The sequence below is a fragment of the Melozone crissalis genome, unplaced genomic scaffold, assembly GCF_028551555.1.
Source record: "Melozone crissalis strain CALT ecotype California unplaced genomic scaffold, PUWL_Pcris_2 ptg000009l_1, whole genome shotgun sequence".
Classification (NCBI taxonomy): Eukaryota; Metazoa; Chordata; class Aves; order Passeriformes; family Passerellidae; genus Melozone; species Melozone crissalis.
The window spans coordinates 16,079,394-16,096,236 of record NW_026535787.1 but is presented as its reverse complement, the minus strand read 5'-3'; the positions used below and the strand labels follow the sequence as shown (position 1 = coordinate 16,096,236).

General features: G+C 41.5%; 1 protein-coding gene across 1 annotated transcript; it reads left to right on the top strand.

Moving 5' to 3' along the window:
* The first annotated feature begins 1,101 nt into the window (after positions 1-1,101).
* Positions 1,102-15,735, top strand: THAP12 (THAP domain containing 12). Its single transcript, XM_054270325.1, has 5 exons — positions 1,102-1,233; positions 9,639-9,759; positions 11,265-11,372; positions 12,323-12,359; positions 12,643-15,735. The coding sequence occupies exons 1-5, from the start codon at positions 1,145-1,147 to the stop codon at positions 14,586-14,588; spliced, it is 2,301 nt and encodes a 766-aa protein (XP_054126300.1). The 5' UTR covers positions 1,102-1,144; the 3' UTR covers positions 14,589-15,735.
* Positions 15,736-16,843: the final 1,108 nt, after the last annotated feature.

Below are 16,843 nucleotides of genomic sequence, written 5' to 3'. Positions count from 1 at the left end.
TGCGATGGGCACACGCGGTTTAACACACGCACAGTGTAAGAGACACATGCGGTTAACACACGCATGGTGTGCGACGGACACACGTGCCGTTAACACACGTGCGGTGTGTGACGGACACGCGCCGTTAACACACTTGGTTTAACATACCCACGGTGTGTGACACACACGCACGGTGTGACAGACACACACAGTGTGATGGACACACGGACGGTGTGTGACAGAGAGACGCGCCGTTAACACACGCACGGTGTGTGACGGACACACGGACGATGTGGGACAGAGAGACGCGCTGTTAACATACGCACGATGTGTGACAGAGAGACGCGTCGGTAACACACTTGGTTTAACACAAGCACGGTGTGACAGACACACGCGCCGTTAACACACTTGGTTTAACACAAGCACGGTGTGACAGACACACGTGCCGTTAATACACGCACGGTGTGTGATGGACACATGCACGGTGTGTGACGGACACACGCGCCGTTAACACACGCACGGTGTGTGATGGACACACGCACGGTGTGTGACGGACACACGCGCCGTTAACACACGCACGGTGTGTGACGGACACACACACGGTGTGTGACGGACACACGCGCCGTTAACACACGCACGGTGTGTGACGGACACACGCGCCGTTAACACACGCACGGTGTGTGATGGACACACACACGGTGTGTGACGGACACACGCGCCGTTAACACACGCACGGTGTGTGATGGACACACACACGGTGTGTGACGGACACACGCGCCGTTAACACGCACGGTGTGTGATGGACACACACACGGTGTGTGACGGACACACGCGCCGTTAACACGCACGGTGGAACGCGCACACAGAGCCCGACACCCGGCGCATGCGCGCCCCCGCCGTGCCCGCTCCTCGCGCGCACGCGCAGGGCCGTGCCCGCCGCGGGCGAGCGCGCGGTGCAGTGTGGGAAGGAGGTGGCCCCGGCCCGGCGGAGCGCGGCGCTGAATCCTCCCGGCCGCTCACAGCACTGTGGAGCCGCTTCCCGCCCTGCCTCCCCTCCGGCCGCCGCCACCTCCTCCTCCTCCACCCCACACACGCACCCTCCCCCCCCGCCCCCCTCCCGCCGGCCCGCCGATTTAAAGGGGCAGCGGCGCCGGCCGGGGGAACCATGCCGAACTTCTGCGCGGCGCCCAACTGCACCCGCAAGAGCACCCAGTCCGACCTGGCCTTCTTCCGCTTCCCCCGCGATCCGGCCAGGTGAGACCACCGCGGGAGGGGCGGGCTGGGGGAGGCGCGCCCGGCTCTCCCCCTCAGGCCCCGCCGGCGCACAACGCTGCCTGTCTGAGGAGACACCGTGCGGAGAGCCGGCTCCCTTCCCCCTGCCCGCTCTGCCTCTCCTGCGTCTCCCTGACCGCGCCTGCCTCCTTACCCGCGGGGCCGGCGGGCGCCCGGACTGCCGATGGTGCCTGCGGAGGCCGCGCTCGCTGCGGCGGGGCGGGGCCGGGGACCCTCCGGGCGGTGGCGGCGGGAGGCGGGCGGGCGCCTGCGCCGGGGCCGCGGCGGCTGCGGCTGCCGCCCCTCGGGGGAGTGCCGGGCACGGCGGCGGCGCCGCTCCGGGATGCGGAGGGAGGAGGGCACCTGGCCCAGACCGGGGTGGGGCTGTATGTGGGGTGTAGTAATGGGATATACGGCTGAGACATGTGGGGCAGCCTGAGGGGTGCCGGAGCCATGGGCTCAGGTAGGGGAGCCCTGCCCGCGCAGGCTCAGCGCTGGCTCAATCAGTGAAGGTCCATCAGTCCTGCTCTGTGTGTTAGGCCATGAGGTGTGTGCGTGGCAAATGGGACACTCCTGCGGCGGGGGGAACTGTCACAGGATTGCTGGCATGGTGGCAAAGCGTCATGACCGACAGCAGAGGTGATGGGAGAAATTCCCAGTGGGTGAAAAGCAGGGGTGGTGTATTGGGAGAGCAAAAAGTGTGTAAGTGAGAGACAGTGGAAAATACTATGAAAAATAAATCATGTACTTAGACATAGAAACCTCCATGTAAAGGTTCACCCTTAAATCGAGACGACACTCTTATAATCACTTGATTTAACATGATGCTCACAATATTGAAGGGGGCGTAGGCATAGGGCAATACCAGTTACCTCTTTTTGAACAGTCAGTAGTTAAAGCTGGCCTTTTCATGATTTATACGTGATATTTACTTCCTTCTTTGAAGATGCTTGACCTGATTTTTTGAAAAATCAAAACCCCGTGGGAATTATGCACATGTAGTACTTCCTAAGGAAACAGACCCTCCAAGCAATTTCAAATGAAGATACAAAAAGGTTATATAGATAGTAGCTGCTCTCTAAAGTTGTGATTTTGGGTATGTTATGAAGTTCTCCTGGATGAATGCAAGGCCTCGCTGTAAAGGCTGTCCAGACCTCTTGATATCTAGTACATGCAAGATATATAATACAGTCCATATTCTATATGATTTTGCTTTAATAAGAACTGAAAAGTGCTTGATTACCTACTCTTATTCTTTCATTTTCATTATTTGCTCTTACTGTTGTCTCTTTCTGCCATCTGTCCTGTGAGACCCTTAGGATCTCACACGAAGGAATGTCTGCAGTTTGTTTGGAATTGAAGAAAATTGGCAATGTCTCAGCTTCAGTCTTAATTTGTAAGAGGTCCTTGCTGTAAAATGTGAGTCGCATCAGGCTGTACAGAACTCCTCAGTAGATGGCAGTTTACTCTATGAAGAAAATATCCTCTGCAGTTTATAATTTTTTTTTTTTTTGGAAGGACATTTTGAATGAGTGTTTTCCATGGTAGCAGTGTGGAGAGGTAGTTAAAAGTGTGTGACTAAATGATTACATTTTAAAGACTAATTTTTTTAAAACTCTCTTTTATTAATTCCAGGATGGTTTGGGTTGGAAGGAACCTTAAAGCTCATCTCATCCCAAGCCATGGGCAGGTACACCTTCCATTAGACCACCTTTCTCCCAGCCAACCCTTGGAACACTTGCAGGAGTGGGGCAGCCTCAGCTTTCTTGGCAACCTATGCCAGGGCCTCCAAACCCTCCCTGTAAAAAATTTCATTCATGTATCTAACCTAAATTTCCCCTGTTACAGTTTGAAGGCATTTCTCCATGTCCTGTCACTACAGTTCCTGATGCAGAGCTCCTCTCCTCCTTCTCTGTAAGGCCCCTTCAGACACTGGAAGGTGCTCTGAGGTCTCTGCACAACCAGGCTGAACAGCCCTGACTTCCTCATCCTGTCTCCATATGGGAGATGCTCCAGTCCTCTTGCCAGCTTTGTGGACTTGGTCCAACATTTCCATGTCTGTCCTTATACTGGGGCAGACTGTACACAGTATTTCAGATGGGGTCTCACAAGATGGGCAGGAGGAAGGAGAAACTATGCATAAACTGTTTATAGCATCTTTGTACTCTTAAAAGCAGTCAGTGACAAAGATGATGTTCTAGGTTCTCTAGAAGTTCCCCCATTAATATTTTGCAACTTTCTGTTCAAAGATGATCATATATTCTATTTACCAAGAGCATTTAGAGACTGATAAATCCATGCATCCTTTCAGTTTTACGGACTTGAGAGTGTTTTATTCTTGGTTTTACAGACTTGAGGGTGTTTTATTCTGTGGGCCGGTCTACAGCAGTCTGCAGATGGAAATGAAAATATGTTCCTTGTACTCCTTGTTCTCACTTTTGTAGGTCAGACTGGGATGGTGAGCAAAGTGCATTGTCCCAAAATGTTATTTGCACTTGGCAGCTTGCAGTGGGAAAGCTGTAAGTAAAGTTGTTAGAATACATCTTAAAATACATTTAAATTTAAAAAAATCATTGATGGTAAATGCATAGTCTGGATAAATTGTTTCTACTACCTTAGTGTAAGTGTTTCCATAATAGCTGGTAATTGCCTTTAATGTTTTCCCAATTCAGTGCTAAGCAGTTCCAGTTAGACATTCCAAGTCTGATCTGTCAGGTGTTAGGAAGTCAGTGAGAGCTAACCTGTTAAGACTACCTGCTTTCATTTTGGCTTCTTGAGAAGATAAAGGGTTCAGAGATCAACCTTTGGAGAAGAACCACCAGTATTTAATGGGTGGCATATTGTCTTTTCATATCAAACTAGTGTAAGCAGCCTCTGCTACCTCCATAAGGTTTACAGTTTTATGCAGTCTAGGCAGTGATCCTCACAGTAAGATATGTTTAACTCTCATCTGTGACTGGCTGTGTTCATCATGGTGGCTCAAGTTACAGCTGAGCTATGAGTGTTTAGAACAAAATACTTCTTAAGCAAAGAGATGCTGTTCTGTTACAGTTGACCAGTAGTGAAGTAGTGTATACTCTAGCTGCAGCTCAGTAAAATGCCATTTCAGCTTCCATGAGATGTCAGCAGATCTCTAAAAATGTAAAGTTTGTGGCTGAAGAAAACCTTCTTAGAAGCAAATGAGCAATGCCTAAGAGGTATGAAGGAAGCTTTGCTGCCTGACCATTCAGTAGCCACACTGGGGGTCCCTTTGCACAGCCTGAGACTTTAATTGCCATGAGCAAAGCCCCCAGGGCAGGTGGCTCCAGTGAAACAGAGTGCCCTGGGCATGCCACACTCATGGTGGCAGACAAGTTTCCCTTTCAGCCTCAGCCCTGGGTTCTGGGTTTTCTGTAGCAGTCTCAGATGTCTGGTTCCTTTCAGCACTTTAATCATAATGTGGTAACAGCTTGAGCTGATGCCTCTGGGGATTGTCCCTGAACCAAGAAATCCCTGGGCTTTTATATCCCTACAGTCTCTGCACCCATTCTGTGAGTGCTGCCCTTATGTACAGCATTATTCCAAGTACAAATATAACAAAGCTAACAGCATCACCATAGGGTAGAGTACAACATTGTAGATTCCTGTGCACAAATACTTAAATGATTACCAATAAAAAATCACAATCAACTGGTTGATCATCCACTACTCATTTGATGTGGGAATGATGTATCTAGTTTCCTTACCTAAAACTTACAGCACATAGTATATGGTCCTTACTTTTTAACTTCCAATTTGGATTTTACTGAAAATACCTTAGTTAATATATGTCATGTAGCTGTATTTTGTTTTATTAATTATTTTGTGGGACGTTGTCTCCAACTATTTATTTTCTAAGAGGCTGGTCCTGGATTTAATTCTCTGCCAAACACTATTCCTGTTGATGACCACTCTAGAGGTTGGTGAGAGTTATTTCCAATATCTTCCTATCCCATAGTACTGCTCCTAAACTCCAGGCCTTTTAAAATCTACCTGACTAAAAGTTTGAGCAGTTTTATTATTTCTTTGTTTCGCAGGAGCCTTTGGTATGAGCTGGACAGTGTACTAAAGTGATTTCTCTTGTAAGCTTGGTAGCTTCCAGCAGCACTTGTGTTTCAGTTCCATTAGATACATTCTTTTCTGCTGAAGTAAAGAACTGTGATTCCTTCAGTAGCATAGATGTATGATGCTCTCCAAAAGCTTATTTAGAATTAGGATAGTCCCTCATTAATTACATCTCCACCAATTACATCTCTCTTCCTAATGCAAGGTAATTCAGCCTCTTGGGCATTCACCAAGGGTTGTAGAGGTTCTGCTTTATGCACTGCAAGTTTCTTATTCCTCTGTGTCATTTGCCATTCATGTATGAGGATCCATTGGAGAATGGGATTAGATCCAAGTTCTCTAGAGACTGATCATGCATACTTCCCTGTGGGTGGCTGAAGTGAAACACTACCTGAGAACATCATGATGCAGCTCACTTGAAAGGAATGGGAAATAAAGGTCTGGATTTAAAAAAAAAAATCTCAAACTAATATGTGTATTTAAAATAATTTATTCACAACTATATGTTCTTTGTGGGGATGATGCTTGTGAAGCATGTTTAAGAATCATGTCCATTTCATGTATATGTGCTTGTTGGGTTACTTGGATCTAGGTTTGCTCCTTTTCAGGGTAATTGCTGTTGCTGCTATTGCTTTTAACACAGGAGTTATTCCCTGCTGCTACAGCATCCAGTTGAGTTGAGTAGGAAGACTCAGGGCAGTCTTGTGGATGTAGGTTTTGCATAAGGACTTCACAAGCTCCATAAGCCTGTCTTCTCATGCAGAAATAGTTGAATACTGAAAGATTTGATAAAAATTAATACCTAATTTTATTCTAATATCTTTCTAGTTGCTTCTTGGATAATACCATGCAGAGCTATAGTGGGTGATCTCAGGGGCCTGACTTCCTTTTTCTTTGTTACTCCAATCCTCAGAGAGTGTTCTGTTTGGAACCAAACTCACAGTGAGACTGAAGAGCTGAATTCAGACTCAGGTGGAGTTTTCATGTTTGAGTTCAGTCATATAACCTGTCATCTCCTTTTAGTCCTGTAGCTCCCTGAGAGAATGTCAGCATTTCAGCCTTTGCCATTAGAGCTTCCTAAATTTCCAGAACTCTGGTTGCTGATATGCTGCTCCAGTGGGTTGAGAAGCTTGGTGCCCATGTCTGATCCATGATATGAAAGAGGGGAAATTTAGATCAGGTATTGGGAAGAAATTCCTCTCTGTGAGGGTGGTGAGGCCCTGGCACAGGTTGCCCAGAGAAGCTGTGGCTGCCCCATCCCTGGGAATGCTCAAGGCCAGGCTGGATGGGGCTTGGAGCAGCCAGGTCTGGTGGAAGGTGTCCCTGTCTATGGCAGGGCCTGGAACAAGATGGGCTGTAGGGTCCTTTCCAACCCAAACTGCTCTAGGATTGTGTAGTTGGGATCCTCAAATGGGGCTCTGAACATTCAAGGGCTTCTTTTGGATCATGTGCTCAGGTGATGTCTTAAAGGACCTAGAAATAAAACAACATACTCCTGAGATAATATTAGTATAGGAGGTAACACAAAGGCTGGTCTTCATTGGAAGCCTCCAGGGGCAGATATGGAAAAATGCCCACAAAATGCCTTCCCCCCTGGGGTGAATACAATCCTAAAAATCTAGCAAATCAGCATAATGGAAAAAAATCACCAATTGGAGACAAAAGAGGTGATGCCATTTCCCTCTCCAACCTTCTCTGAATCCTGCCCACTCCCTTCCCTCCCCCCCCTTAGATGGGAACTAAATGTTGTTTGTGAAAATATGTCTTGAAGAGCTGTTTTTTGGACTTGGTTCCCAGACAGATCCAAGATAGGCTTGGAGTAGGTTAGGGGGCCTTGGAATGTGGAGTTTTTTTCTGCCTAGGGTAAAGTACTGGGGGAAACTAGCCACAAATAGAACAATAGGCTACAAAGTTACAAATATATGTGTAAGAATACAGAGAATATATAAAAGAAAACAGACAAAATAATTTGGCATCACAGGTAGTGTTTACTTCAGCAGAAAAGGCAGCAACCATATCCAGTTTTTGTGCAACTGTTGAAGAACTTTGTAAGGGAATGATGCCTTGAGAGCTACCTAGAACAGAGGTTAGACAGTGTTAAAGGAATAAAGTAGGTATTTATTAAAAAGGCCTTCAAAGAATGCACCTTGGGCAGTACAAGACCCCAGCTGAGGCTACACCCATGTTGGACAAGAGGTCACACATTTTCACACTTTTATAAGTTTTGGTCCATTTGCATATTAGGGTTAATTGTCCAATTACAGCTGCAGGTTATGAAGTCCCATCTTCCCAGATTGCTCTCCTCAGTTTGCTGTTGTTTGTACTTTTTGGGCCTGAAGCTGCAATGGTGTCCTTGGTTCTCAGGCTGGAAAAGCTTGTTTTGTCTAACTAAACTGTGAGAACTTGCTAACACTTTTTATGAAGTTCAGTTATATACTAATGCAGTACAAAATCTGGATAATATGAAAGCTAAAGTTTAAGGCATCAGGAAAGGAGTATTGGGTGGTTAATGATGAGACTAATTTTTGAGTAAGCCCCCTCTGAAGAGCTGGTGGTATCTCTTGCTGTCACTCATTGATTTGATCCTTGACTTAGTAAGTACCTACTGAGGTTCTTTGGTTAGCATTAACATGGGAGGGCAAAGGACTCAGGGTGATGTTTGCCTGCCCTTGACAACTGTGTGCCAGTTCTGAATGCACCATTCCTGCCACCAGTTTGTGTCCCTGTGATTGCCAGGAGGTGATTCAGGGGAGTTAACATGATGTGAGGAGCTCTGGCTCTGCTCTCTCTCAGTGTTTGTCAGCATCCCTGAATCACTGAGAGAAGCAGGTAAGACCATGGGGTCAGGCTCTTTCTCTGCCCTGAAACCCTCCCCACTGACTGTAGAGGAGGCTGATCAGCCTCTATGATCACATTTAATGAGTTGTTTAGTAGTCAACACCCACTGAGAAAGTCTGAGAGCCAGAGTCAATATAATTTACATGCTACAGGTCTCCCACTTTAAAACAGTGTTTATATCATTTGATCAAGTGAAGAAAACTCCCCTGTTCTCTTTCTGGGGTGATTGCGCTGCCAAGAGTGCAAGATCTGTTATGCCAAAAAATTGGATTTTTTAAAACATTGTTTTCTTTCCTTAAGTCATTACTAAGCATACTCTGTATGGATCTCCAAGAGCAATATTAGAAATTATTTTGATTTATGGCATTTGCTATCACTGTTATTTTAATATTTTGCATGAGCAAAAAATTGAGCTTTGCAAATGGTTCAGCCAGCAGAGATCAGAATCAGATTCCTCTCTTTCATTTGCACAATTGCCCTTTACTGAGCTAAAGTAGAGGTTAATCCACTCAGACCTGTGATTTTCTCATCTGGGCTGCCCACCTAAACATCTGACAAGACAGCCTTTGTTTTTATAGTTGTTTTTCTCCCTCCTTACTTACATTAAAAATAATTTAATGTTTGCAGTCAAAAGTAATAGTAAATTTGATTTCTTCTAAATTCTAGAACAAGTAACTTTGTTGCTCAGAGAGTGATGGCATGTACCCCATTAGGGGAAGTTGAAGCTCACTACTTCAACTTGTATTTGCATCAATTACTGCAAGTGGCTTACTCACCAGAAGAGGCAGTCTCTTGCATACCTAAATAGAGTTCTGTCAGTAAAGGAAATATTTCTTTATCCTAGTGGTATATCTTAAGAACTAATCCAAAGCAAAAGTAAATACGTGTAAAAATAGATATCTAAGGAGAACTTTCTTTGGGCGTAGAAGCACTGTCTGTGGAATGGTTGTTTTTCCAACAATAATGGTTGTTATTATTTTACTTTCATAAATCTACTCTAAATTCCCCCAGAGACCACAATAAATAAGAAGAATACTATATTTTGAAGGGAGGTGGAAAAGACAGCTATCTTAAAAACTGCCTAGAAAACGTTATGACTTTAGACTACAAGCACATCTCTTGGGTTTTTAATTTTTCTTTTAAAGACCAAATTCTTTATAATTAAATAGTTAAGTTTCATGAGCACCTGTGCTACAATCTGCTCTGTGTGTGTGTGTGACAAAGGCAAGAATATATAAATCAAGGGAAAAGACTCCTGAATTTGATGGGGTGATGTTGAGAGTTGAGCAAAAGCAGAAAAAGTAGTTTTTACAAAAATTTGATGGCATGTTCCAAAGGAAGTTGTAAAGAACTTTTCCAAGCCTTGTATCAAGGTCACTTGCACTCGTGCTCCAGTTTTGAGTATGGTTTGAAATTGTAAGGGATTTTATTTTATCCTAAGATTATCTAATTCTTCTTACATGCAGATGTCAGAGATGGGTAGAGAATTGTCGAAGGGCAGATTTAGAAGATAAAACTCCAGATCAACTCAACAAACATTACAGATTGTGTGCTAAACATTTTGAGACTTCTATGATATGCAGAAGTGTAAGTAAAAACAAGCATTTGTTTACTGCATCTTGCAAAATGTGACTGACATTTTTCACCAGAATGCTGCCTTTTAATCTTTCAGCTCCCGGGTAATTCGTCTCTAGGAAAATTAATTTCTTAGTCTTAATTGGGATCACTGCCATTGTCTGGGGTTCCACACAGGCTCTCAGCCATTGAGAATGATAATGAAGATGAACAGTCAGAGGAGAGAGAAAAAATGGTGTTCCTGGCAGTTTAATGTGTTAGTTGAATGCTGTCCCCACTGCAGTGCTTTCCTTGTTTCACTTGTTTCACTAGAGATTACAAGATTATATAAGTTTATTGGGTGTAATTTTGCATTTCTCTAATTATTTAAACTTATTAATGTCCTGTTCCTGAGGAGTGTACATGGTGTGATTTGGTTAAATTACACTCTGTTGTGGCCACAAGATTTAAACACTCTTTACATCTGTCAAGCTATAATTTCCTGTTACATTTTCATCCAGCTAAAGTCAAGGCACTGTTTTCTGTTAATGAAGTAATATCTTTCAGTTCTTTTTGTCAACAATATGATTTTAACAGCTTGCATAAGAGTAGGAAAGGGTGAGATTTTGTATCAAGTTTTCATTTCTAGGCTGAATTTCACTCTGGTACATAAGCAAAACAGATATTTTAGTTATGAAGGATAATTAAAATATGCAGGTCAAGCTCTGAAGTCCTAGTGACATTACACGTGGTGAGGTCTCTAATTAGCCAGCATCCCTGAAAACAGATGAAAATTGGAAGTAATTATGACTCGGAAAGGAAACACTATGAAGATGGGTTTGTTTGAAATGCATTTCAATCTAATGACAAGATGACATCAGTTACAATTTTGTACTTGGTAGAAATTAGCCAATATAGGCAACACAGGTTTACAGTATATCCAAATATAACATTTTACTTTAAATAATTTTTTTTAACTGGGAGCACTTACATGATCATCTAGAAGTCTTTTCTTCTTTTTTTTATTCACAGATAAATTTTCCCTCAATATGATCTTTCACAGTAGTGCTTGGTGGACTTCATAGTTCTACAAAAAGAAGCAATTGAACATTTTTGCAATGAAATGTTTCTAGAATTGTGAAATAAGTGATTAAAACCAAAACACAATAGTAACAAAATGTTTTCCTTCTGATGCATAAATGTCTTTTTATCCAGAATGTTTATTTTTTTAAAAATAAATTAATATTAAATATTAAAATTATTGCACACAGGGTCTTTGATACAGAGATAATGGGGACAAAAAAAAGGGTTTGTAGTTTGGATTGGAGTTTTCTGTAGTATCTGTCTTCCTATTTTCAGTGTTCTCTTGATATCCCTGAAATGTAAATTGCATAGCTTAGCTTTCTCTTTGGTAACATCAAAAAGTCAAAGTACTTTAGAATAATAACATAAAGAAGAAAAGAAGGAAGGGAAAAAAAGGGCACAATGTGTGGAATTTCTCAAAGAATCCCCTAATGGAGCTGTCTGTTTTCTTACAGAGCCCATACAGAACGGTTTTACGGGATAATGCTGTGCCAACTATATTTGATCTTACAAGTCACCTGAACAATCCCCACAGCAGACATAGGAAAAGGATAAAAGAGCTAGTAAGTTTTGAATGTAAAATTATTGGTTTGTTATTAAAAGAAAAGATGACAAGTAAGTTAATGTGAAACTTTTACACAAAATATGAAATAAAAATATTTAGCCACTTGAGTGTTTGTATTTTTATGCTGCCTATTCCTGTATCGTTTTTGTTGATTATAAGTTAAATGCATGATAAAAATTTTATCTAAAGAAGTCTTGAAGAAATAATCTGGGAAATTAAATGTGCTGGTCCAGAGCTGATTCTTTCATCCAAATCAAATGTATAGTTTTCTTTTCCTTGTTACTGCAATGCCAACTGAACACAACTGAAGCTTGATATCCCAAAATTCTTGATGCATATTGATCGTGATCTTTGGTTCACCCATTTAACTTCTGAAATCTGAATCAATTCAGATGTGCTTGTTTGAACTTATTGTTGTGAAAAAAGGATCCATGGATAAAACCAAGACTGAGAAATTTTTTTTGTGGGATTGTGTCTTGTGTGTCATTTAGGGGAGACAGTGTCTCCATAGTTAGAAGTATACTGACAATTAACAGGAATTCCACTCATAATCTCTGTTTATACTTGAAAAATTGAAGACAATTTCTAAATACTTCTCTGTGAGTTTGGTTGCATCTGTTGACTGAAAATGGAGTTAAAGATGGTTCTGTCTACTGGCAGCACATTACCAAATTGCAATAGAAACTATTTAATGGAATCTATTTACTAATAATTATACATATTGAAGAACCTCCTAATACAACTGTTCTCATGTAGTTGGTAGATACATGTCATGACTATAATAAACTACCTCAAGAAACCTCCTGGTGTTAAAATTTCTAGCACTTTTTGGCAAATGTTAACTGGTCTCATCTACAGTATTTGTATCTCATCTTGATATGTTAATATTTTAAGGTCACATGGTAAACATTGTCATCAATATAAGTTCTTTTTGTTTGTTTTTTTAAGAGTGAAGATGAAATAAGAACATTGAAGCAACAAAAGAGTAAGTGATCAAAATAATTGAGGTAATAACTTTATTTCCTAAGGCTGATGAGGTAATGCAGGACTCATAACTATTAGTTTATATATAACTATTAGTTTATTTTAGTTTAGCAGGAGGATAATTGAGTTCCTTCTTGATTCAGCCAGCCAGTCTAAATTGTTTCCAAAGTACTCATTCACTTTTAAACTGGAAACATTCTTCTCTGGAGTTTGGTAACTGAAAGGTACTGGGCAAGTAAATGTTATATTTTATTTTTGACACTTACAGTATTTTAATTTTGTAGTTGACGATGCTTTTGAACGGAAGCAGGCAACTCAAGAGTCAAATGAAAACAATGAGCAAAACACTGTCTCAGAGGAAGGAGGGGAAGAACAAGAGGAAAAAACTGTCCCCTTAACACTGGAAGAAAGAGAAAACAAAGATTACCTTAAATCATTATTTGAAATTTTGATCTTAATGGGTAAACAAAATATTCCATTGGATGGCCATAATGCTGATGAACTTCCAGAAGGCATTTTTACTTCAGATAACTTTCAGGCTCTACTGGAATACAGAATAAATGGTGGCGATGAAGTTCTGAGGAAACGATTTGAGATGACTGCAGTCAACCTCGAGTATTGTTCAAAAACTCAGCAGAAACAAATGCTTGAGATCTGTGAAAACTGTATTAGAGAGGAGACACTGAGGGAAGTAAGAGACTCACACTTCTTTTCTATTGTCACCGATGAAGTCGTGGACATAGCAGGAGAGGAACATCTGCCGGTGCTGGTGAGGTTCATTGATGAGTCTCACAATCTCAGAGAAGAATTCATAGGGTTTTTACCATATGAGGCTGATCCTGAAATTTTAGCTGTTAAGTTCCATGCAACTATTACTGAAAAGTGGGGTCTAAACATGGAGTACTGTCGGGGTCAAGCCTACATTGTCTCCAGTGGATTTGCTTCTAAAATGAAAGTTGTGGCTACAAGACTCTTGGAAAAGTATCCGCAAGCTGTGTATACGCTGTGTTCCTCATGTGCCTTAAATGTTTGGCTGGCAAAATCTGTTCCTGTTGTTGGTGTTTCCATTGCATTAGGAACAATTGAAGAAGTTTGCTGTCTTTTTAATCAGTCTCCACAATTACTAGTAGAACTGGACAACACAATTTCTGCTCTTTTTCAGGACAATTATGAGAAAGGTAATGAGTTGAAGAAGATCTGTCGTTCTCAGTGGACAGGCAGGCATGATACTTTTGAGGTGTTAGTGGACCTCCTGCAAGCACTGGTGCTGTGCTTGGATGCTGTGAGCAGTGACTTTTCTGTCAGGTGGAACAACTTCATTGTTGGTCGAGCTTTTGTACTTTCAAGTGCACTAACAGATTTTGATTTCATTGTCACTATTGTAATTATGAAAAATGTTCTGTCTTTTACAAGAGCATTTGGAAAAAATCTCCAGGGACAAACATCAGATGTGTTCTTTGCAGCTGGCAGCTTAACAGCAGTATTGCACTCTCTGAATGAAGTGATGGAGAATATTGAAGTTTACCATGAATTTTGGTTTGAGGAAGCCACAAACTTGGCTACAAAACTGGATGTACAAATTAAACTCCCAGGAAAATTTCTCAGGGCACAACAGGGGAACTTCGACCCTGATATGACATCAGAAAATTACTACAAAGAAATCCTAAGTGTCCCAACAGTAGAGCATATTATTCAAGAGCTAAAAGATATTTTCTCAGAACAACATTTAAAAGCTCTGAAATGTTTATCATTAGTGCCCTCAGTCATGGGACAGCTCAAATTCAACACATCTGAGGAGCATCACGCTGACATGTTCAAAAATGACTTGCCCAATCCAGACACACTTTCTGCTGAGCTTCACTGTTGGAGAATCAAGTGGAAGCACAGAGGAAAAGATATTGAACTTCCAGCTACTATTTATGAAGCACTTCACTTGCCCGACATAAAGTTTTTCCCTAATGTTTATGCATTGCTTAAAGTCTTGTGCTTACTTCCAGTGATGAAGGTGGAGAATGAGAAATACGGACTAGGACGAAAGCGCTTAAAGGCATACCTGAAAAACACCTTGACAGGGCAGAGGTCAAGCAACCTTGCTTTGCTCAACATAAACATTGACATAAAACATGACTTAGATTTGATGGTGGACACTTACATTAAACTCTATCCAGATAAAGTGGAATTTCAAGACTGTATTCCTTCAAACAATTCTGAAGTAACAGATAATGCCTAACTTTTTAAGCTCTAACCAATCTATAGAAACAGCTTCTTATTAATTAAGTTTCAAAGCTGGGGAGAAAAACCGGTGAAATCTTAAAAAATCACTGCAATTGTGTTTTCATTTTAGGCCTTGGGCTGAACAAGCTGTGGTCAAAGACCTAAATTATGTGGTGTTAGTCCATACTAAATGTGTTTGGCAAACAAAATCAAGCCTGACACAAGCCCATGCTCTTGGCAGAGGTGCTTTTTACATCTGATTGGCTTAACTAGGTGCTCTTTTACGTTATTGCATTGTGGAAAAAGTACATTATGATTGTAGATCTGATGGGGCTGTTACATATTCACTGATTAATTAGGATAAGAAAGAAATTCAAACTATTAAAAAGAGTATAATCTATTTCAGTTCTGTTACTTAGGATTTTTTTAAAAAACCCAAACTTTTAAGGAAGTCTTTGATGTATATTTAAGTGGCATTTTGGAGAATGGATTCAGCTCTTGCACGATGCCCATGCTGTGGACAGGTCTCAGTGTCAAGTGAATGTCAGTGATATAGGGATACGTTTACGGTTTTGTTGGAAGAGTCAACCTCTTTAATCTCTTGATGACTGTTTACATTCCTTTGTGTCAGACACAAAACTTCTTTTCTTTAGGCTTAACAGGCATGGCAGGAGTATTTAAGTTCTTAAAAGACACTAAAAACTTAACATTTATTCCACAAATGTTTAAATCTGTTTGCTCTGCCCCAACTCTGATGCAAACGCCATCCATATTATGGTATGTTTATTTGTAAACTCACTCTGGAAAGATGAAAATAAGAGTTTGTTGTTTGTCTAGAAGTAAGATTGGAAATATTGCTGTTATTTTTGGTGAGAATGAAACTTTTTTGTACAGTTTATGGAAATTTAAAATAAAATGTGAATTGCTTTTTACGTAGCACTGGATTTCCTAGTAAAGCTGTGCCTCTGGAAATGTGTTCTGTAAAGGTGCCTTTTTATTTTAGCAATTTTTTCTTCATTGTTTTTGCAATTCTAGTGAGCAGCATTTTCTGAAGACGGAGGAAACTGTGTGATAGTACCGCTGATCTGCATGTTCTGCAAGGTTTTTTAAAGTATTTTGAGATAGCACCAACTACAGTGCTTTTATTGATAGAAGATCTAACAATCAGGCAGAAAGAGATTAAATTTGAAATGGTTCAAAAGTAAAGTTTTGCAGTATCTGATGGATGATGGGTTTATAATTTATTTATTGAATCAAACATCAAAAATCAAATGGCTTGGGTTGAAAAGAACCTTAAAGCTCATCCATTTCCAACCCCCTGCCATGGGCAGGGACACCTTCCACTAGAGCTGGCTGCTCCAACCCCATCCAGCCTGGCCTTGAATGCTTCCAGGAATGGGGTATCCACAGCTTCTCTGGGCAACCTGTGCCAGGGCCTCACTGCTCTCAAAGCCAAGGATTTCCTCTGCTATCTAATGTAAATTTCTCCTCTTTTAGCTAAAAGCCATTCCCCCTTGTCCTGTCACTACAGTTCCTGGTGCAGAGTCCCTCTCCAGCTTCCCTGTAGCCCCTTCAAATACTGGAAGGCCCTGTCTCCAGACATCCTTCTCTTCTCCAGGCTGAGCAGCCCCAACTTTCTTGTCCTGTCTCCATATGGGAGTGGCTCCAGTCCCATTGCCAAGTTCATGTGTTCATGTCCTTATGTTGGGGGTAGGTGGGAAATTGCAGTACTTTTATGTACTTCACAGTTGCAGTGAAAAAGGCCCCCAGCAAACAGCAAATTGAATGATTCTAAAGAATATGAGTTTGTAGTGCTCTAATGTAGCCAAAACAACAAGATCAAATTTGGAAAAAACCCCACCTTTTCTAAACATTTTCTTTCCAGCAGTATTTGTATATGCTTTCTGACATACTTTCATGTTATTGCAATTCTTGTCTCAATAGTAAAAAGTCTTTTAGCTAATAGCTTTCTCTGTTCCCCTCAATATATGAAAATAGCTCCCAAATCTTGGTTAATGCTATAAAAAACCATTTTAAAATTAAAAGCCCTATTGGAAAATTGGCTCTTTTTAAAGATGATCTCAATTACAATTTTAATAAAATAAATAAAAAAATATTTTCCATCTTGGAGTTCTGTGAGTTCCCCTGCTAAACACAGCAACATGGTGGTCATGACATCAGAGGCTATGAGCCCTCTGTCAGTTAAGTCAGGTTGGATGAGCCCAGGCTTACAGGTGCAGTCAGAGAAGGAAAATTGAATGCAGTAGCATA

Excerpts from the sequence above, each read along its gene's own strand:
- THAP12 (XM_054270325.1), top strand. The coding sequence starts at position 1,145 with ATGCCGAACTTCTGCGCGGCGCCCAACTGCACCCGCAAGAGCACCCAG. Across the intron at positions 1,234-9,638 it reads TTCCCCCGCGATCCGGCCAG|ATGTCAGAGATGGGTAGAGA; the intron begins GTGAGACCACCG and ends TCTTACATGCAG. Across the intron at positions 9,760-11,264 it reads CTTCTATGATATGCAGAAGT|AGCCCATACAGAACGGTTTT; the intron begins GTAAGTAAAAAC and ends GTTTTCTTACAG.